Source organism: Myotis brandtii, unplaced genomic scaffold (genome assembly GCF_000412655.1).
Source record: "Myotis brandtii unplaced genomic scaffold, ASM41265v1 scaffold123, whole genome shotgun sequence".
Taxonomy (NCBI): Eukaryota; Metazoa; Chordata; class Mammalia; order Chiroptera; family Vespertilionidae; genus Myotis; species Myotis brandtii.
In genome coordinates, this window is record NW_005354291.1 from 14,391,974 (window position 1) to 14,414,529 (window position 22,556).

Consider the following 22,556-nt stretch of genomic DNA (forward strand, 5'->3'; position numbering starts at 1 on the left):
CATTTCGCGCAGTTGGGAGAGTTGCCTTGGTCGATGAATTGATGTACGATGCGAGGATCTTGGTGCGGGTGTTGACATCTGTTCGTCTCCCTTCTGGTCTGTTTATCTCCTAAACATTAACGGGGAACCGCTGTCCTGCACGCCGGGCGGGTCCCTCCTCCAGACCCCCAGCACAGTGGACCGTGGTCACCCATCTCTGAGGGAGACAGGGCCATAAAGGCTGGTGCGAATCCAGGGGCCTGATTCCGGAGTGCCTGTGGGAAGAGGGAAGTTGGACCATCAACCCGGATCTCGAAACATTGTCGAATGTAATCAGGAAGGAATGGCTGTTTAATTTGATTTTCCTGGCAGAGGCCAGCTTGTTAAGTATCGTCTTTCATTTTTATTGCACATAAAATATAACATCCGGGTGGGATTGTGTTACCCCTGCAGTTCTATTGTGGTCCGCCCTTCAGACAGGTGGGATTCGGATTTGTGAGCTGTGCAGGCATTGAAGTAAGTTCCACCTGACTCAGAGCCCAACCTCGGAGAAAGCGGAAAGACATTGCAATCAGGCGAATGTGTGTTTCCCGTCTGACTCAGGTTGCAGAACTCAGCCTCCTAGAAATCAGAAAGACATTGTAATCAGGAAAGGATGTGGGCAATCAAGATTGTCTGGATAGGAATGCAAAGAGATCAGGAACACACTTTGGGTGACGGTGATGCTTTTGAAAAAGCAAAGGCCAAAGAGAAAGCAGGCAGCTCTGTGGGGCCTTGGCTTTGCCCAAGTCTGCAGGTGCTTCCTCCTTTCCCATTCCATTAAAATATGAAATGGAAATCCTTTCTCTCTCAACCAAAAACAAGCAGTGCTTGTCAAGACATTATCCTGTGCTACAGCCTAAAAAGAGATGGAAACATTAGCATGTTTCCCACTAAATGTAAAATTCTTATGGCATTTCAGGCAACTCTGTTATTTCACATATGTTGGCGGTGTGTGTACAGACATTCATAGAAACATCTTTTTTTTTTTATACACCTGCATATTTTCACAACATTTCCTAGAATATTGTCAAGGAAGTTGATCTTGTGGTTAGAACCAGAATGTGACCATTTGTTTACTGTTAAAGAAAAATGGGCCAGATAAATCAGTGAGCAGCAAGACTCTTAAAGCCACAGGACTGTTTTGCATTGCCATTGTCATTCAGCAGAGTGATTCAGACCTAGATTCCCAAAGGCCTCTATTGAAAGGTCACAGATGGCTGGGTAACATCATAAAGCAGGGCCCAACTGCACTCTAAACATGCCATTCCTTGTATTCATTATTACTTTGCTAATTTAAGCAGATTTAGATAAAAGGGAGGAGAAGAGTAGTCTAGTATTTTTAATGTTTGATGCTCAGCTTCTTGTTACGCTGCCGAGATTAGGTCCTTGAAGCTACCCAGGAAGACCAGAGCTGAAGCAGGGAGCTTGTCCAAGCTGAGAGCCTAGAGTCCAGCCTGACTGTAAGAATAGATGGGATTCCTTTCTCTGGTTAGCAAGATGAGATGTGAGTGCATGAAATAGTTAAATAACAGTGCAGGGCATGCATTGTGTAGGCTGGAATGAGTAAACCAGGAACACAGATCAAAGAAGAGGGGCTGACTTCGAGGGCAAGGGTGCTGGGAGAGGGGGGATTGGTGTGACCTGGTGGGACTTTTGAAGTAGATTTGACTTGATGAATGGGTAAGCTGTGGGTTCCTTCTTTTCTTCCTTTATTTAGCAAACATTTCTTTATTAAGCAGTGAGATATAAGGATGAATAGATGAATAAACACTTCCTCCCTATTGAACTTTGTTAGAAGGCCATGTTGGAGGGAGAATGCAGTCTAAACAAAGGCATAAAGATATGGTTTCCCTGTTCTCTTTCCTACTCCACTCCATGTTCAACTTTTCCATCTTTTTTTTTTTTTTTTACTAAAAACACTTCTCTTCAACCCCATAATTTCTTTATGGTTAAAATATAAATTCCTTAGAACTCTCTTCAGACTCTAGCCCCAGCCTTCTTTCTTGTTGCTCCCCCACCAAAGGTTCAACAGAAGCTGCACTACTTTCTCGAACATACTGTGCATGGCATATGTCTCTGCCTTTGCTCATGCTAGTCCTTCTGCCAGGAATTCCCTTTCCAGTCTCCTAAGACCCAACTCACACAGGAAGAATTCATTCCCTGAACTCCTCAGGTGAATTGTGGCCCTCTGGCTTTAAGCCCTGCCCTCATGACTCCTCAAGCACCTGCTACTTCGGATTATAGTTAACTGTATGCACAGCCACCCTGTAGGGGCAAAATATTGAGAAATATGTTGGGATCAAGAAACCAAAAAAAACTAATTCAAACAGAATGTATTCATTTTTAATTAAATGTCCCTTGAAAGGCTGGGGGTTGAGTTTGGTTCAGGAATTAGTGTTTCAAAGACCTTGCTCTGCTCTTTTTGAGGTAACTCACATGCTCTGCATGAGTCTCCACAGCTTTGGGCTCATGAATGATAGCATTTAGACCAGTGATGGCGAACCTTTTGAGCTCGGCGTGTCAGCATTTTGAAAAACCCTAACTTAACTCTGGTGCCGTGTCACATATAGAAATTTTTTGATATTTGCAACCATAGTAAAACAAAGACTTATATTTTTGATATTTATTTTATATATTTAAATGCCATTTAACAAAGAAAAATCAACCCCCAAAAAAATGAGTTCACGTGTCACCTCTGACACGCGTGCCATAGGTTCGCCATCACTGATTTAGACCATCTCATGAAAAAGGGGCATCAGCACACTTAAACCATCATGGGTGAGAGGGGTCATCTCCACACTTAGCCCATCTCAAGAGAAAGGGGTCACCTCCCACTTGGACCATTATAAGGGAGAGGAGTCATCTCTCACTTAGCCTATCATTCATGGATCATCTGAAGAGAGTGGAGCATCTCCAGTCACTCCTGTGCAGTCCTTGGTTTCACTTGAAATCCCAGAGTCAGGGAAGGATGGTTTCCTCAAAACCAGATTAGGGTGCTGCTTCAGAAGGTAGGGAGTGGATGCTGGTCAACCAAATCAACAAATAGCAACAGTGTAGACGTGAGCTTCTTGAGCAAAGGGACAGGTGCTTATGCTTTTTTGTGGCTTCTGCTCCTACAATATGAGAGGCAGATGTTCAATAAATAAATCAACATGGTAATGACTTGTTTAAGTTTTATGTAATATTAATATTTTTTTCTATTTATAAGACCTATAGATGTTCATTTTAGAATACTGAAAAATATTCAAACAGTATAAAGAAAAAAATTAAAATCACCTGTAATCTCACAACCCAGAGATAACACCACATTTTAGAGTATTTCCCTTCTGCAAAGTGTGGTATTATATCTATCTATCTATCTATATATATAAAAGCCCAGCGACCGGAATGGAGGAACAACTAGAACGACCAGAATGACTGGTGGCTATGATGTGCACTGTGGCAGCCAACTGGCCTGATCTGGGCCCCAATTGGCCCCTTCCAGGCCGGCCTGGCCCCCGATTGGCCCCCCAACACCCTGATTGGGGGCGGGGCCTGCTGGCCAACTGCCTGCGGGCCCTCTCCCTGGCTGGCCCAATGGGCCCTCATTGGGGCAGGCCAGCCAGACCCCACCTGTGCACAAATTTGTGCATCAGGCCTCTAGTATCATATATCCTGGATTACCATTTATATTTTAACTTTAGCACTTTATGTCATTAATACATCTATGAAAATTGGTATTTTTAATAGTGGTATAATAAATGGCAAAGAACATATATGTATCTCTCATCTATTTTGAGCTACCTAGTTTGTTAGATTTTTTCTTTTATCAGTGAGGAAATGGTCTGACCAGAGGGTTCAACTTGTGGAGAGCCTGAGAGACTAGTATTCTCTTTCAAGAAGTGGCAATCCTGGAAGCTTGTGAGCTGGGAATGGCAGGGTGAAGTAGAATGGCACAACATTATACTGGAAGGGACCATGCCCTTATTTTAGAAATGTTTTTACTTATATCAGGAACTCATATAGAATGGATTTAGAAAATGGAGGAAAGGAGAAAGGAAGTTAGAGACTGAAACACCAAGTAGTGGAAGGATAGTCTATCCAGCCACCATCCTTCCCTCTATCTTCCCACTTTTCCTTCTAGCCACAGTTTCTGTTACTTTCACAGCCAAACTTCTAAAAGAGTATCTATAGTGGGTGTGTCCACATCCTGTACTCACTCTTCAACTCATTACAATCCGACTTTCTCCTCCATCATTCCACCAACTCTCAGTGAAGAATAACATACACAGACCTCAGTCTAGCAGACCATCCTTTCACCCATCTTACAGGGCCTCTTGGCCATGCTGAGCATACTGGGCACCCACTTTACCTGGGCCTCCATGACCATGTCCTGCCAATCTTATCATACCTATTGAGCTGCTCTGTCTCTTTTTCCAGCTCCTCTTCCCAGCCTAAATGTTTGAGTTTGCAAGAATTAGCCCTGAGCCCTCGTCTCTTACTCTCAATCCTGCTGGATTGAACACATCCATCCATACCCACAGCGTCAGTTCTGTTTCTGACAATGTGATGCCCATGTTTATATCACCAGCCCACACCTGTGCTCTGATCTCCAAACCCCAATGCAGCTACCTACTCAACATCTCTGCTTGAGGGATGGGCTCCTTATGGCTGCTCTGTGACTTCCCTCTCTCATTCCCCTTCTTCTAGCTCTTCTAGCATTTGTAGAGTTGGGCACCATTGCACATTCCGAATTGAATATAAACCCCTCTCTCTGATGGGGAAAATCAAGACAGTTTGGTTGTTGGGTGTCAGAGCCTCCATGTGGTGTCAGAGCATCAAGTTGTCCTGGACACTGGCCCTGCTGGGTTGTTCTGACCTGTGTAGCTTTTGAGCTGCTCCCTGCCCCTGAAGCTTAGGACTTCGTTTTCTTCGTTTTGTTGTCCTATCTCATCTTAAGGACTGTAATACCTTTCACTTCCTCCCTTGGCCACAGCATCACTGACCCTACTGCTTCCATCTTTCTGTTTTGTGGATTGCCTTGCTTATACCAATGTTTTGTCCCGTTGGCCACCATAGGCCCAGATCCTATCAGCATGCTTTCACCTGTTCTTACTCCTGAGTCTCAGGGATACATTTGGTGTCCATTGTTCCCTCTGCTCTCTTAGCAAGGTTGGGAGAGATGTTTCTCCTTCCCCAATGAAAATGGCTCAAATTGACAGGGCTTGCTCGCTCTAAGCAGCGAAGAGAGCATCAACGCAGTTTGAGCTAGAAAACAGAAGGCAAGTTGGAGCTATTGAAATAGAACCGTTTTTTTGTTTTTTTCTTGGGAGAGAATAGTGACCTTTTCATTATTTCTACAACTGGAGGCAGCAATAGTGCAAGTAATTCACAACAATGGTAAATAAAGTATTGAACATCCAAGTTGAATTCATGAGATTTGGGGTGAGCCTCCCAATCAGTATTTCTAATTATAGTGTGATTTAAAAAGGTTTAATCCACCATGTCATAAATGTGTGCAGGAATAATGAGATATTACATAAAATGCCTTGTGAACTTGAAAGTCTCTTATGTATAAGTTATTACTGAAGAGTATTAAAACCATAGTTTCAAGGAAACAACTTTTCTTTCTCTGTCTCTATTGTAAGAATATGGAATTTTAGTCTGTTGTAACTAGATTAAATTGGCATTCTGATTCAGGTTAGGAATTGAATTATTCATTCTATGTCTCTATAGGGAAATACGTCTCTGGGGCTTTTAGGGGAGGAGTATTTTTAAATATGGACGATTTGCAGTCAGAGAATTGAGTATTGACTACTTTATAATTATAGAAATTTCTGGGGGGAAAAGAAACTAACAGTGAAATTATGACCTTAACCAATAAAGAAATTAAAGATAAAGAAATTATGTACAATGCAGATTCTAACTTTGTACATATTTATTTTTAACTGTAATTTTCCTTTTGCAGAAACCCTGGGTGGTGTGGATACCGTTGTCAAGATCCCTCCACACTTGCTGAGGTAAGGAGACTGGAATTGTATAACATAACAATTGCCCACCGTGTTTTCCTGAAAACCCAGATAACCTCATGGGTTTGTAGGATGATACTTGCTGACTGCTGGCTTTTTTGCGTGCATGGACTGGGATATTTCATGAGGTTGGCGTGATAAGAATGGATTGCACTGATTTCCACCTGACTGTGGAGTAAGGGAAATCTCAAGCCAAAGGAACAAGCTATGGAAGTCAAAGATGAGAGAATAATGGTCGAGGGCAGAAATGACTATAACCGAAGTGAGGATGTGGACAATGGATAGTATCTTCTACTGTGGATTAGGAAATGGCGCCCCTCTTTGGGGGAGGGGTGTGGGGGGAGATAGGCCTACACCATGTGGGTTGGATTCAAGCTGTCACTAGCTCCTTGGCTGGACACCATCTCACAAACTGCAGCCACAGGCAGCAGCCCTGAGACAGTGAACCTCTTTCCCTACCTTCCTCACTGCCCTCATTTTTGTAATTTCCTCTCATCACCAGAAATGCATGCCCTTTGTGGAAAATTTGGAAAGAACAAATAACAAAGTAGTTCATATTTACACAGCCTGAGGAGAACCACTGAAAACAGTTTAATGCATTTCTTAATAGGCGTTTTTCCCCCCATACACATATCTTACAAATTCATGTGAATTTTTATTTACAAATTTGTTTCCTGCTTGTTTTTTTATTTTTAGTCAACATCACGTGAAGGACATTTTCTAATGTCAGTATGTGTTCTTTAAATTAAAATATTGCATATTCTTCCATTATATGGCTGTTGTAAATTAATTGTGTAGTTGCTTTCTTCGTATTGGACACTTGGATTGTTTCCAGATTTTCTTTGAGATTATTAAAAATATTGAATTGTTGAGTATAATTTCTGTATTTTCAGGACACTATGATTTATTAGGTATTTTCTCTCTTTTCAAGGAGATTGAACAAGATTTATGTTTCTGTCTTTTTAAAAAATTTATTATGTCTCGCGTTGATCTGCTATTGGCTGATCTATTATAAGGGAATTTATGTGTTAATCAAACTGAGTACATTTTTGTGTGCATAATGCTTCTAAATGGACAGGCGTCTGGCAGTATTTGTGCTTGGAGGCAGGGAGTGTCCGCCGGATGTTTGTGCTCACGGGAGAATGACTCTCCAAGACACAAAGCATGAGTAGTTTAGGGAGATGACTTCTGGTCCCCAACTTCTAGAGGCAACCTTTCTTAAAACTGATTTGCTTCCCAGTTGATTTTGCCACATCTTCTTTTCCATCTCACCTCTTACAGTCACCCTTCCCCTGCTTGACGAAGGAGAGACACAGCTGTTACCCATTCCATCCTGAATCTGAGGTGTGTTGTCCTGGGGGACAAACTCTCTTCCCACCAACAAAGGACTATGAAACTATTAGTGTTTGTGTTGGTAAAGGGGATGGGTATAATGACTAGGGCACACATTTTGCAGGGTAGTTTTTACTTCTTGGCCTTCAGCAAAATTGAAGAAGGACTTAATCTGGTCACAAGATAATAGGTAAAAATATTTTTTGATAGTCTCCATTCAGTTTTTATTTATGTAAACAAGGTTTTATACTGCTTATATCTATAAAAGTGGGGGTGAAGGTACGAAATTGATGGTAAACCCAACCTTATTATAGCAATAAGGAATATTTATCCATAGGTGTATAAACTAATTGAGGAGAACAATATACTAGCAATATCCATTTCTTTTTTTCAATTTTTTATTTATTGATTTTAGTGAGAGAGAGAGAGGAAGGGAGATATATCTATATGTCTATATTCATATCTAGAGAAACAAATGCATTTCTAATAAAATTATACTTTCTTTGCTAACTACATTAACATTTCTAATAAGTAATTATTAATATTTTTGGATCAGTTGTGAGCATTAGGAATGATAGCTGAAACCAGAAGAAAATTGAACACTTTTGGCTTTATGGAAATTTTTAAAAAATCACTCTATACATATTTTTTTGTTATAGAGAAATATAACGGGAAGATAAATGAAAGTCTCTTAAGCATTAAAACAATCTTGAGAAAACATTCTGTGGGGAAGAGGAATGGAAATACAAGTTCGAGGAGAAAAGAGAACAATGCAGCTTTTTTGCTGTTTGTTCATGTATTTTTGGAGAGTTTGTTCATGTATTTTTTGATGGATAAAGATGGTTTTCAAATGGGTGTGGTATTTAGATTTCATTACATTAAATAATTCCTTTGGTTTAATTAAAATTTTTAATAATTTCAATATGCCAGAATTACAGCCTTTGCAATTAATTAAAATTATAATTAAAATTTTAAATGGTAATTTAAAATGTGTGAAAACCAAAATGTTAACATTTTCTTAAAGGCTATAAGAGCAAAAATGTTTCATGACACTGCTCTGTAGCTTGTTTCCCAGTCCAAAGAGTTGTCGAACCTACAGCGAGTCTTCTGGTCCATTGGGTGGGACTGTTCATCAGGAGACAACTGGCATTTTCCAACTCTTGGTGTATGTGTGTGACCAGATGAGTTGGATAAAAAACCAGTCTTAATGGGCCTACGGACATATGTTTGGTCCCCTATTTAGACATTTAGCTTTACTTTAGTCCATAGTCTTACAATATACTCCAAAGCTTGCTAGCTGTCTTATACAACCCATAGGAGGGAGGCAGAAAATTGGTTGGAAGGATGCAGATGAGAAACTGTAGATGAAAAAATACAGGTGTCTTTTCATATCTTCACCATTAGCAGAAATTTAATTCAGAGTTTTTATTCTATGATAAAGAGCTGGTGATGTCATCCTTGTATACAAAGGCCTGTGTATTATTGTATTCCAGGTGTGCAACGAGCTCTGTCGAGCATTCGTATAAGAGCATGGAGCCATATGAACGAGTCAGCAGATGTGAGCCTGCACTCAGAGACTTTGTGTTGTGAGGGAGGAGACTGAAACATATATAGCTGGAAAACACTGTTATAAGGTTGCAGGTGTAAGTTTATTGTAGAATTTTATCCATTTAAGGAGGTCTCAGTTGGACTGACTTGAAATAGTTGGGAGCCTTTTAAATCCTCATTTAGTTATTGAATCAATAACTTTATTATTTCACTTTATTATCAGGAAAGAGACACAGGAAATATACTGTAATGGGCTTTTCTCCTTCTGTTGTAAATCTGTCCTTTGATTCCTCTTCCCGGCGCTTTTAAGCCCAGAGAGTGCTTACTCTGTCCAGTCATTATGTTGTTGTTTTTTAAAATTAAATTTATTGGGCAGTTATTATGTTTAACACACCATCTTCTTACTATTTGAGCACCTGCTCAAAAAATCTAGTCACTGTAAATATTTGTCTGCTCATGAAGAATTATTTGGATATATCAATTATTTTTTTTAATATATTTTATTGATTTTTTACAGAGAGGAAGGGAGAGAGATAGAGAGTTTAGAAACATCGATAAGAGAGAAACATCGATCAGCTGCCTCCTGCACATCTCCCACTGGGGATGTGCCCGCAACCCAGGTACATGCCCTTGACCGGAATCGAACCTGGGACCTTTCAGTCCGCAGGCTGACGCTCTATCCACTGAGCCAAACCGGTTTTGGCGAGGATATATCAATTATTTAAAAAAATTTCTTCAATTATATTTAGTATATGAGAAAGAAACCAAATTCATAGACTATTTCTTGTGTTCTCCTGATTTTATATTCAGATTGTTTCTATTTCTGTTGCGTAATCATCTAGAAGTGATTATTTACAGATTTTGTTGTTACAGGTTTTGGAAAGGGCTATAGGAAATAATTCAGATCACAAATACTTTTGCTGTGCAGTTTTCTTATTGTTTGTTTGTTTTTTGCCATTGATTGATTACTTTTCATGTTAAATTAACATTCTGATAAATAATTACTGAGACTGTTTTGATCAGTTGTGTCCAAGGAGAATGTGGAGTAGCCTTTAGCAGTGGGGATGTTAAGATCCATGTTAGAAATCAAGGGATCCTGAAGGTCTAGTTTCTCTTTTTCTTCTCCCTACTGCTATGGACCACAAAGAGTATTCCTCTCGCCCTTTAACATAGTGTAAGTGACAATGCTATACTATTTCCTAACTTACATAGGAAGTTAGGAAACAGTATAGCTGCTTCTGTGTGCTATCTGCCAGCCTGTAAGCCAGCCCTAATGGTTTTCATGTTCTATTCCCTTTGATAAGGAAGACCTACAATTAGTGCTCAATTATAAAGCTTCTCCTTGTTAGCAGCCCCTGGCCTAAAAGCACTTTTAAATGATGCAGTCACTTAAAGATGCGCATAACCCACCCAAGCTAGGATGTAGGGGATATTGGGCTTGAGTGATAGTTTGTGATGTGAGCCAGGTGATTAGTGTTCAAAAACCAGCCACTTATCCTTCCTTTATGACAAGTAGTTGGTGACTTTATTTTATAGCACTTGGATGGCTGTAAATGGAAGTGTTAGTTAGAAGGAAACATAACTCCATTTGGAAAAAGTATAGCAATCCAATCATGAGTTTCCTTTCTTAGGCCTCTTCCTTCCTCTTGAATGGAATGAAGGTAGGAATTCTGATGTGCTGGTTATTTTGTGCATGGTTTTCATAATTAAACTGTGCCTTGAAGGCAATATAGGCCTGGGCTTTCTGCTTTCATTGCAAACTAGGCCTCTGAGATTTTGTTTGTATTGATGGGTTATAAAAATGGATACCAGGAGATGGATAGAGACCTGAGCACATCGATTCATGCTGTAAATGGCTCAATGTGGTGTTGGTATATCTCTTTTTCACCATCTAGGACTTTTCTCCTGGGGGAGGCATGGTGCAAAGACTAGCATCGTATTTAGTTGCTTTTGGATGTCTTTGTTTATTCAGTATTTTATATTTTTATTTTTACTGCATATTTATGTGTAGTTGAACTGTGTATCAGTTAGTAGCATTATGTAACTACACAACACCTGCTGTAATATCTTTTTCAAGTTAAGGCCAATAAATTTGACGTAAGAGATCTCCCTTGACCTCTTTACCTATTCTAAAGTGCACTCCTCTGTTAATATGATGCGTCTTAGCATGCGCAATAGCCTGATGATTCACATTTTCCCAACTAGGACACATGAGAACATGAGCTTCCATTTTTTAAACCTTTACTATGTGCCAGGGACTCTCTTAGATGCTATACATCAGTGGTTCTCAACCTGTGGGTCGCGACCCCTTTGGCGGTCGAACGACCCTTTCACAGGGGTCGCCTAAGACCATCCTGCATATCAGATATTTACATTATGATTCATAACAGTACCTACATTACAGTTATGAAGTAGCAATGAAAATAATTTTATGGTTGGGTCACAACATGAGGAACTGTATTTAAAGGGCCAGAAGGTTGAGAACCACTGCTATACATGCTGGTCTCCATCCTGACAGCACTTCTGTGAGGCTGGGAAACACTGAGGCTCGGAGAGACCCCTCAAGCCAACCCAGGATAGAGTCAGAACTGTGGACTCCGAAGTCCCCTTCTTAGCCCGTAAAGGAGTATCACCTTTCCCAGTACAAATTTAACACAGAAGTTTATTTTTTCTTACTTGTAATTTATGTGCAAAACCAAGATAATATAAAGCTAAATTTCATGCAGTAAGCTATTTGATGAAAGCACCATTATTAAAAAGAATTCTTGAGAAATCTGCTATGTTTAGCCACTGCTGATTCAAAAGTGCAACTTACTAATGTAGGAATGTGGATAAGATCACCTTGTGTTGGAATAACTTTAAATGCAATTTCCAGGGAGCCAGAGCTTTTAAAAGGTGTGTCCTGTATTCAGATTTAGGGGAGAGCCATGAATTAGTAGAGCTATCGAGATTAGTGTGCACACATGACTTTGCCAAGACGTGACCTAAATGGACTTTTCCTGTCTGTGCAGCAGAAGGAGACCTTAAGATAAAAGAGACACTAGCCTAGAATTGATGTGAATACCCAGTGGGGAAGCCTGAGCAATTACGTAATTAAATAACTAACTCTTTCCTCTCTAAGCTTATGACTGAGGGAAAAGGCTAAGGAACAGCTAACGTTAGGGAGGGTTAAGATGAGCGAACCGGCAGAATTATCAAGAGATTTTTTGCAGGCCTCATTTTTAGGCCTAAACTGTAGGAGTGCATCTAGAATAGATCATATTCTGAGTAGGAGCAAACCTGCTCTAATTCTTAATTTAATGAAGTCCAAAGAGAACTGTTGTATTTCAAAGATTTTTTATCACCTCCCCCCCACTCCTCCCCTGAAACTAACTTCCCCATATGCTTGCTTTATTTTGTAAACACCATTTTGTTTTTCTGTATTTACCAGCTGGGAGGAAAATCCTTTAAAGACAAAAGGGGTTTTGTATGCTAATTTCAGGGACTGTTGGTAGAGAAGAAACCAAGAAAATGTTCAGCTGTGCATGGGTTGTGGCTGAAAGGGCCGAGAGAGGGGGCTGGACAGAGAGTCACCCCCCAAGATTGAGCTGTGGGAGGGCTGCTCTGTGATCCCACAGGATCTTAACTCCAACTCTGAACTAAGCCTGGATATGGAAAACAGAGCCAGTAACATGACATTGCTGAAAAGGGGGAGGTAGGCACTCATGCATTTCAGAGATAGTAAAAATATAGATGTAATTTAGAGCCAATAGGATATTTGATTATGAAAGAAAATGATAGTTAGTTTAAGGTGTGTGTGCCCAAGCATACAGTACAGTGGACGCCTTTATAAATATTTGTTCGTGATGATTGCCTTGAATGTCGGCCTCTTGAATACTCAGTCTTGAATGTCGACATCTCCATTGGAGACGTCTGCAGGGGGACCTGGGCTCTCATGGAGGAGGCAGTGGCAAGTGGGGACACAAGTGAGGTCCTGGATTTGGAGTTGGAGTTGGAGCCAAGCAAGCAGCATTCTTTGTACTGGGCACACGGGGGAACAAGACACAAACTCCCCTTCAAGAGCTACCATTTGCTGGGGGAAGTAAACAGATAATTGAAATACACTAAGTTCTGCTTCTCCCATGTATGAACGTTGGGCTCTGAGCTACTCGTTTTGCTTGTCAGCTTCTATAAATGGAGATGAGCACTGGTGAGGTGCCTCTGTTTCCCCAATGTGATCATTGATGGACCAGAAGATGCAGAGGAGATAGATCTACAGCAGCGGTTCTCAACCTGTGGGTTGCCAACTTGTGGGTCGCGACCCCTTTGGGGGTCAAATGACCCTTTCACAGGAGTCGCCTAAGACCATCGGAAAACACATATATAATTACATATTGTTTTTGTGATTAATCACTATGCTTTAATTATGTTCAATTTGTAACAATGAAAATACGTCCTGCATATCAGATATTTACATTATGATTCATAACAGTAGCCAAATTACAGTTATGAAGTAGCAACGAAAATAATTTTATGGTTGGGGGTCACCACAACATGAGGAACTGTATTAAAGGGTCACGGCATTAGGAAGGTTGAGACCCACTGACTTAGCATAATACCCTCAAGCCTCATCCATGTTGTTATAAATGGCAAGATATCTCTCTCTCTCTCTCTCTCTCTCTCTCTCTCTCTCTCTCTCTCTCTCTCTCTCTCTCTCTCTCTCTCTCTCTCTCTCTCTCTCTCTCTCTCTCTCTCTCTCTCTATATATATATATATATATAATGTGATATTGTGATTTATAGTAAGAAATATATATATTTGGTCTTTGTTCCCATTGCTGACACAGAGCCCCTGAAACTCTAGGAATTTTCTAAGTGATGAGAGCTGAGAAGGTGTCTTGTATTATATTAATGACGTGACACCTGGAAAGCTGATTGGATAGGAGCTGAGTCAGTGGAGCCAACCCTGTGATTAGAGGGCTGGGACCCCTCACCTGGGGAGGAAGAGGTGTTGGCGTTGTAGCCAATGATTTAATCAGTCTACCTGTGTAATGAAGCCTCCATTAACCCGAAAGAACAGAGTTTGGGGAGTTCCTGGGTTGGTAAACTTGTGCAGTGCTGGGAGAGTGGCCGCCTGGAGAGGGCATGGAAGTTTCATGCCACCTTCCCACAGGTCTTGCCCTGTGCTTCTCGTCCACCTGGCTGTTCCCAAGTTACATCCTTTTGTAATAAACCAGTAATCTAGTAAGTAAAGCATTTTTCTGAGTTCTGTGAGCTGCTATAGCAAATGAACCTAAGGAGGGGGGTCATTGGAACCTCCACTCCGTATGTAGCCAATAGGCTAAGCAAGTGATCGATAGATAACCTGGGCTTGGGAGTCTAGTCTGAAATGGTGGTCAGGGACAGTCTTCTGGAACCGAGCCCTTAACTTGTGCAATCTGATGCTACCTCCAGGGAGATGGCGTTTGAGCTGAATTATAGGGCACTGAGCTGGTGTTGGGGAATTGCTGGTTGGTAGTGGGGAGCCCATACCCCACTTTGGAATTGGGTGCACAACCCCTTTAATCACGCATTTTCTTTACCTATGTATTGGTCACTTTAATGCAGCAGTTCTCAGACATTTGGCTCTCAAGGCCTTTTACACTTTTAAAAATTACTAAGGATTTCAGAGAGCTTTACATTGTTTAAATTATTGTTACCATATTAGATGTTAAAATAGAAAATTACTAATAGTTATTAATTTATTAAAACCAATAAGCTTATTGCATGTTCATATAAAAGACTTTTTAATGAAAAGCAACTACTTTCAAAACAAAACCACTTAGAATTTTACTGGTTTGCTTGTGTGTGTTTTTTCAAATCTCTATGATGTGGCTTAATAGGAAACAGCTGGGTTCTCAGCTCTGCTTCCCCATCAGTCCCCTACAGTCTGCTGCTTTGGTTGAAGTAGGTAGAGAACATCCAGCCTCGATAGATTCAGTGGTTTAAAATGGGAAGGGGATTTTAATTGCCTTTTGAAATAATTGTGGGTATTCTTTTTAAATAAACTCCACTGTCTACTCCTGAGAGATTGAGAATGAAAATAGTTTTGACTTCATGGGTCTCAGGTATTTAGATTATACTTTGAGAACCATTTCTTCACCATTTAAATGCCAGAATCTCAACTCTTTCTTAAGAGTCAGCAGGTCTTCCTCTAACCTGATAACAGGAGCGGCCCTCAGCCCTGCCTTCTCCGGGCCTTGCCTTGGGCTCCCAAACCCTAAGGCCCACACAGTAGTCGTGCTGCTATGCTGAGATGGAGGTGGCTCTCCGTTCTCCCGGTTGCAGGCCTGTGGAACTGGGTCATGTTATGCTTCAACCACCCCCTTGGCTATGGAAATAGCCCTATAATAGTCCTGCAAATAATGTACTTCTTACTGGGGTCCTATGAACATTACTAAGATACCACATAATGGGGATGGTACTTTGCAGAATGTGCAACAAATCATAAGAGAAATGTCACTGATCAAATAGCTCATAGTGTTCTGGTACTTTGCATTGTGATTGAGGGTTGTTTTTACCCCCCTCAGTGTTGAGTTTCAGAGTGTGAGTTCACATAGGAGAAAGGTTCTGAGAACTAAGGAGCAGAGAAGAATCTGGATTTAAGAGTGTTATTTGTAATTCCTAGGAATACAGAAAGGCCTGATTGGTCCTTGGGAATCAAACAAATGAGCCTGAGCAGCAGGGTCTGAAACACTTCAAGGTGGCAGTTCTAAAGGTTCTTTAAATAAATGCTGGCATCTGAAAGGAGGGAACCGAAATTGAATGCCGCTCTGTCAGGGGATTCTTCCATTTTCTCTAGCTGGCTTCTTTTTAACACTTTTGTTTTGTCGTTAACCAGAGTGCAGGGGTTTTCCTTGAGTTTAGGAGGTAATTGTTGGTATTTGTAAATGTTTTGGACCTTTGATCATTTTTGTCTAGAACAGAAACCTTTGGTTTTCTGCTCAACATCCAACCACCCATAACCCTAACAGGACCTAGTGGGTATCAGCATCTGCCTTCATTATCAACCCAGAGCTTCAGCGGGGGCTGCCCCATTTTGGGCGTGGCTGTGTGGCCTGGGATTATCCTCCATCAGGTGTATGTTTCTGAATGGGATGTGAGAGGGATGCTTTCTCAGTTTGTGCAGGGGAAGTTCTCCTTCCTTTGAAACTTAACACATTCAAATAATGGTTAGAGGGGCGACAACTATTTTGTAGCTGTGAGGGGAGCCAGCCAGGGAGTAGTGCTGACACCAGTAATGTTGGGTCAGCAGAAAGATGGAAAGGACCTGGATTCTTGGCCTAAACCTGGAGCCAGCCTGCCTCCGTGTTTAAGCCTCTTAGGGGAGTTGGATTTCCTGTCCTTTGCAGCTGAAAGCACCCTCACTGATGTGCTCTCCCGAAAGGAATCCACGTAAGTCCTCAGGGTCTCGGGGAGGGAGGGTAGCCCAGGTGAATGTGGCAGCCAAACAAACCTGAAGATTTATTGGTGGGGCCCTATGCCTCTTGTCTGGCTGTCGTTTGGCCCTTTCATTGTCTTTGTTTCTTCTGCAGGATAAGGATAAGGGAATTCTGCATTAAGTATTTGGTAACTCTCAGTGAAATAAGCGAGGAGAGCTGAGACACCTGTGGCATTCACAAGGTGTGGGCTCCTGGAAATGGGGCTTTGGCATTCTCTCCCACACCCTGGGCACACAGGTGCATGTTGTGGCCTTGTCCTGCTGCCATAAATAACTGTTTGACTTGTGTGTTTAACCCCACCTGCAACTCTAAACTCCATCGTCCTTATGCCCAGGGCCCCTGGTGTAATACGCCTGATCCTTAGTAGTGAGGGCTACCAAATATAGAGCATTGATCTGTGCCAGGAATTTTACTAATGACTTCATCCATAGTCTTATTAAATTTTACAATAAGTGCAATAGGGTACTAACATAATTTATATTTTAATGATAAGAAAACTGAGGCCGGAGTGATAAAAATCATTTGGTTAAAGTTACACGGCTAATCTATGATAGAATTTCAAACACAGATCTGAGTTGAAAATTGTTTTTGATGAATATATTCTGTGTCTTTAATGCATATTTGCTGAATACTCACCTGTCTTTTACATGTGTTAGAATGGGAATTATTGTTGTCCCTATTCCTTCATTTCAGCTTTCATCTTTGGGAAATGTATTGGGGCAGAAGGCACATATGTCATTACTTGAATGTTGGTTCTTTTCTAGAAATAAGATTTAACAGGGTGAATAGGTTATGAATGCATCCAGCTGTAAGTTACAGAGAGCCTAATAGTGGCTTAAACAAGATAAGGCTTAATGTTCTCATTAGTAGGCAGTCAGGAGGTAGGCACTGGTATGTCCAGGATTCTGTTAGCTTTCCATTATTTTTGACTCTTCCTACCACATAATGGCTGTTTCAGCCCCAGTCATCACATCCCCATTCAAGACAGGAGGCAGAAAGACAAAAGGCAGAAGGGCAGTGCCCCCTAAACAAATCTGGTCCCTTTTATCAGGAAAGCAAATGTTTTTCGAGAGCCACAAGAGAGGCTGGAAAAGCAGGAAACAGGATTGTCGGGAAAGACTTAGACCAATCTTGATCTATCCCTTGAGGCTGCCCACACTATTGTGAATGTTCTCCCACGTCCCATGTGGTTCGGGGTTCAGGATCTGGAAGAGGGGCTGCATACAAATGAAAGAGACAAGACAAGAAATAATTTGGAAATATTGAGGGCCAGGCGGGCAAGCCCAACTCAAGGGGAAGGACTTCCACTGGTGCCCAAGCCTCGCCAACCTTTTATTCAACTTTGGATACACATCTAGCTCTTAGGCAGGTAATTGCAGTAACAGACAGACTATCTTAAAGGTCAGTAAATATTAGAAGGATTTACTCTGAGACTATTTGATCAGGAAATAGCTTGAGCCCCCATTGTCTGGACTAGACCATCGGTGCTTAACTCTGGCCCTTGCATGGGTTCAAGGTTCACCAGCATTCCGGGATCCTTGTTTGCACTTCTCTGCTAGTGAAGACAATGGGCGGCTTCCTGCACACTATCAGCTAAAACAAAGCTGGAACCTAGTTGCTACTAAGAAGGCTGCTAAGACTGCTAGCCACCCATTTCAAAGTAGAGGCTGTTAGAATTTGAAGAGGTGCTAGAGAGACCCCCCATCCTGCAGGGAAGACAGCTGAGACTTCTGGAGACCACAAGCGTCTGAGCCAGGACAAGAAAAGAGGCTCATCCCCTCAGACTCTACTGCTCTTCTCACTGCACATCCCTCATATTTCTATAAACTGCTTGCTTTCGAAGCTCTTTAATATGCCTACTCAGCCTATCCTGCCCATCCTTTCAAGTATCTAGGGAAAATAGAAGCTTCCTAGTATCTTGTGAGTAGAAACTACACTCCAGAGAGCGCTAAGTAACTTACATGCCCAGGGTTGCACCCTTTATTTGTTGGCCAAGACGAAACCACAGACCTCTAAGTTGGACCAGAGTTCTCTTAATAGACCCAGTGCCGTCTGTGACACCGTGATCTTCCCTTATTGCTGTCACACTTATCCAGAGTGGGTGTCTCCATGCTCAGGCGCCCTGAGCTTTCAGTTGGGCAGGCCCAGCCGCCTTGGCACCCAGCAAGGGTGGCTCTGGATTTCCAGGGATGACTGGGTAGAGCCCAGCCTGCATCGCGATGTTGGGTCCCTCTGTGTCTCCAGAGAGAGAGAGGACACCAACCTAAAGTGGCTGTGAATAGTGGGGATGAGTAAGTCCCCATAAACTTGAGTACATTCATTTCCCATGTTGCTTTGACCAAGTCTCTGTCGTTCAGCCTCAGTGTTCCTGGTCATCTTGATCCCGAACAGTGTGTTCCTGCCTTCCCAGGCTGGAACTGAGAGTGCCTGGGTGCTTTCTCACACATTGGGAAAAACACCCGGATGTGACTAGGGTGTCGCGTCACCCTGGAAACAAGGCATCTGTGTAGCCAAAAGAGTGTTTAGGTGACAGTCAATACTCCATTTTCTGCAGTATAAGCATCTCTCCCATGGATGTTAAGATAGAAAAAGAGTGGGTTTTCCTTTTTTTTACCCTGTAGAGGGAGAGACAGTTTTCTTTATCTCTAGAAGTATCTGTGTAGTGGGGTTTTACTGATAAAGATAATTATAGCAGAATTACAATTACAGTGTTCCAAATGCTTGAATACTTGATACCTTTATTGACAAATTTCCCTTTCTTCCAAGTGAACATTTTCATCAACCTCCAGGATCTTAGCTTGTCGTCACTGATTTTTGTGGGCACCCACACATGTACTTTTGCAAACTCCTGAAGTCTCTGGATTCAGGCCATTTACAACCAAGCCTGTTGCAAAATGGCTGTGTTGCATTTACTCTTTCATACACACACACACACACACACACACAAACACACACAAGTGGCCCAGTGCACAAATTCGTGCACATTGAAAGGAAATTAATTAGAAGAAATATTTTAATATCGCTATTTGCCCTTTCTCTATAATAGAAGTGCCAACCAAATTCACGATCGACAATGACAGATTGAAGTACATGCATGTGATTGGCGCCAGAGAGAGCTTTATATATATAGATAAACTTGCTTAATTAGACCTGCTTTCTGATTTAGCTAACCTTTTTCCAGCCCAGTGAAGCACTCCAACTTCTCTTTCAGGTAATTGTCAGTAACACAGCAGTAAATATCACCATGAAGCAGATTATTATTGTAGATTAGGCAGGGAGAACAAAGGGTAAAACATTTAACTGCAGCAGTGTTTGACTATGTTCTGCGCAGTGAGAAAACCTGAAGTCATTTTCAAAGTCCACCATTTCTTACTTCTTTTCAGTTGGGTCAAGTTTCTAAGTTTTCTAAATCTCCATTTTCTGGCTAATGAAAATAGGATTCCACCAAGTCTCCTATCTGCCTACTCCAGGACTTCTGTGAGGATCAAATGAGATAAGGCCTGAAAACGTTTCACAGACATTTGGTTAAAGTGTAAAATGTTTCCACCTGGCTATAGAGCAAATCATGTTCCTGGGCTGAAGAAACTGTAAGGAGGCTAGTCGCTAGGGAGAGGAAGCCGGGTGTTGCTACATGAATTCATTACCTGGTGCTCACAGCAACCGTTTCTGGGCTGGGCTGTGGGCCGCATTTTGCACAATGGGATCTCGGCAGCGTTGGCTGCCATTTGGTGGGGTGTTGGTCTGGGGTGGTGGCAGGGCCTGTGTCCCACTTGGGGGAAGCCAAGTGTTGCTTTGTGGGCGCCAGGTCCGTGGTGCTGTTTTTCTGTAAATGGCCAGTGCGCATCACAACAACTCCTGCATTGAGTGTCTGCCCCCTGGTGGTCAGTGCATGTCATAGCGACCGGTCGGACTGTTGGACACTTAGCATATTAGCAATACATTAGGGAGAAGGGAGAGAGAGGTAGAAACATCAGTCATGAGAGAGAATCATTGATTGGCTGCCTCCTGCAGGTCCCACACTAGGGATCAAGCCTGCAACCTGGGCATGAGCCTTGACCTGGAATTGAACCATGACTTCCTGGTTCATAGGTCAATGCTCAACCACTGAGCTACGCTGGCCGGATGCATTTGCTTTTTGTAGTCTCGGATGGATATGAATGCAGAGAATAATAACATCAGGCCAATTTATGATAACACCCATGAGACGGAGGATCTGCCCTTCTGGTCAGATCTCTCAGGCCTTTGCTGTCCCATTTCATGCCCTGGGCTGGATTGTTGTCAGGCAGCTTTTACTGTCTGAATTTCACCATCTTTTAGTCTTTAATCATCCCACGAAGTGTCTAAGAGAATAGTCCTCAACTGTTTTTTCTCTTTGGTGCATAAAAAACACTGGGCATATTGTTTTCCAGTCCATGTTTCATTTAGGAGTGTCATGTGGTTTTATGTATGGATTTGATATTATCTCGAGTGGAATAAAGCAGCCTGTTGCTGATGTATTGTGACAAGTACAACTGCCTTCAGGGTGACTGGGTTCTGAGACAGTTTAAAACAGGTTGAAGGGTAACTAGTGCTCAGTCACAAATCCAATCTTCCAAACTCAACTTCTCCTGAGAAACAGTCTTCTCTTCACACCAGATAGTACCAGACCTGAGGCGATTGAGTAGCAGATTAATGTAGATCTTATTCATCTGACTCTTCAGGCTGTCAGAGAGAAATTCAGATTCTGTAATATGTTTAAAGCAGACAGCACATAAGGAACGAAGCAACCTTTTTGGCTTTCACCCAAGGCGTGTTTTTAAAATGTGCTTCAAGTGCAGAATCTATTGGGATACTCAGTCATTGAAACCACAAATGTATTTCTGCTGGGAAAAGTTGCTGTTTATGGGGAAATAAAATTTTACATCATTGTTGTCTATCTGATGCATACTGCCAAAATGAATTGCTTAAGGGGAGTGATCTCTATACATGGATGCCTAAAAGTGATTTTCGATGCCCCTGGAGAAAGAATTGCTGAGTTCTTGACAGAGGACAGAGGACAGATACTGAAACTTGTCTATAAACAGGGTTCTTCTCTCCCTCAGCCTTATTGAGTTATAATTGACAAAGAAAATTGTACATATTTAAGGTGTACAGTGTGATGATTTGATATATGTATACATTGTAAAATGATTTCCACCAGTAACTTGACACATCCATTACCTCACATAGATTTTTTTCATGTGTGGTGAGAACACTTAAGATCTATCCCCTTAGCAAATTTTAAGTATGCAATACAGTATTATTAACTGTAGTCACCATGCTATAAAATGCATTCCCATGACTTATTCTGATAACAGAAAGGTTGTACTAAGAGTTACCGGCCTCTGGCAACCATTATTCTGCTCTCTCTTTCTATGTTTTTTACTTTTTTAGATTCCACATATGAGTGAGATTATGCAGTATTGTCTTTCTGCCTCTGGCTTATTTCATTTAGCATAATGTTTTCTGGGTTCCTCGATGTTGTTGCAAGTGATGGCTGAATAATATTGCATTGTAAATCTACCTATCAACTAGATAGGGAGGGAGGGAGGGAGATAGATAGATAGATAGATAGATAGATATCACATTTTCTTTGCCCATTCATCTTTAAATGGGCACTTAGTTGTTTCCATAACTTGGCTATTGTAAATAATGCTGTGATAAACATGGGAATATAGATATTTTTTTGAGATACTGATTTCATTTCTTTTGTGTATATACCCAGAAATGGGATTGCTATATTTAATTATTTGCGGAACCTCTATACTGTTTTTCATAATGACTATGCCAATTTACATTCCCACCAACAGTGCACAAGGGTTCCCTCTTCTCTACATCCTTGCCAAAACTTCTCTCATCTACACTAATAAAAGACAAACATGCAAATTGACCATACCTTCGCTATGCCTTAAGCCACGCCCACCAGCCAATCAAAGCAACTATATGCAAATTAACCCAACCAAGATGGTGGTCGGCAGCCACAGAGCTGGAGCAAGCAGGAGGCTTGGTTGCCCCAATGATGGAGGAAGCCAATCTTCCCGTCTGCCGTGGCCGACTCTGAGCTCCACTCAAAGCAACAAAGTTTCAATTATAGAAGATAAATAAACCCCAGATACCTGCTTTCAGCCGGCCGTGGCCACGGAGCTGGAGCGAGCAGGAGGCTTGGTTGC

The 22,556-nt window shown here is 41.6% G+C and overlaps 1 protein-coding gene across 1 annotated transcript in view; it reads left to right on the top strand.

Annotated features, from left to right (window-relative positions):
* ARFGEF3 (ARFGEF family member 3) overlaps positions 1-22,556 on the top strand; it is a 132,813-nt gene that overhangs the window by 374 nt on the left and 109,883 nt on the right. Inside the window, exons 2-3 of the mRNA XM_014533926.1 lie at positions 236-366; positions 5,969-6,020. Of these exons, the coding sequence (XP_014389412.1) occupies positions 236-366; positions 5,969-6,020 (183 nt within the window). The remainder of the gene's footprint in view (positions 1-235; positions 367-5,968; positions 6,021-22,556) is intronic.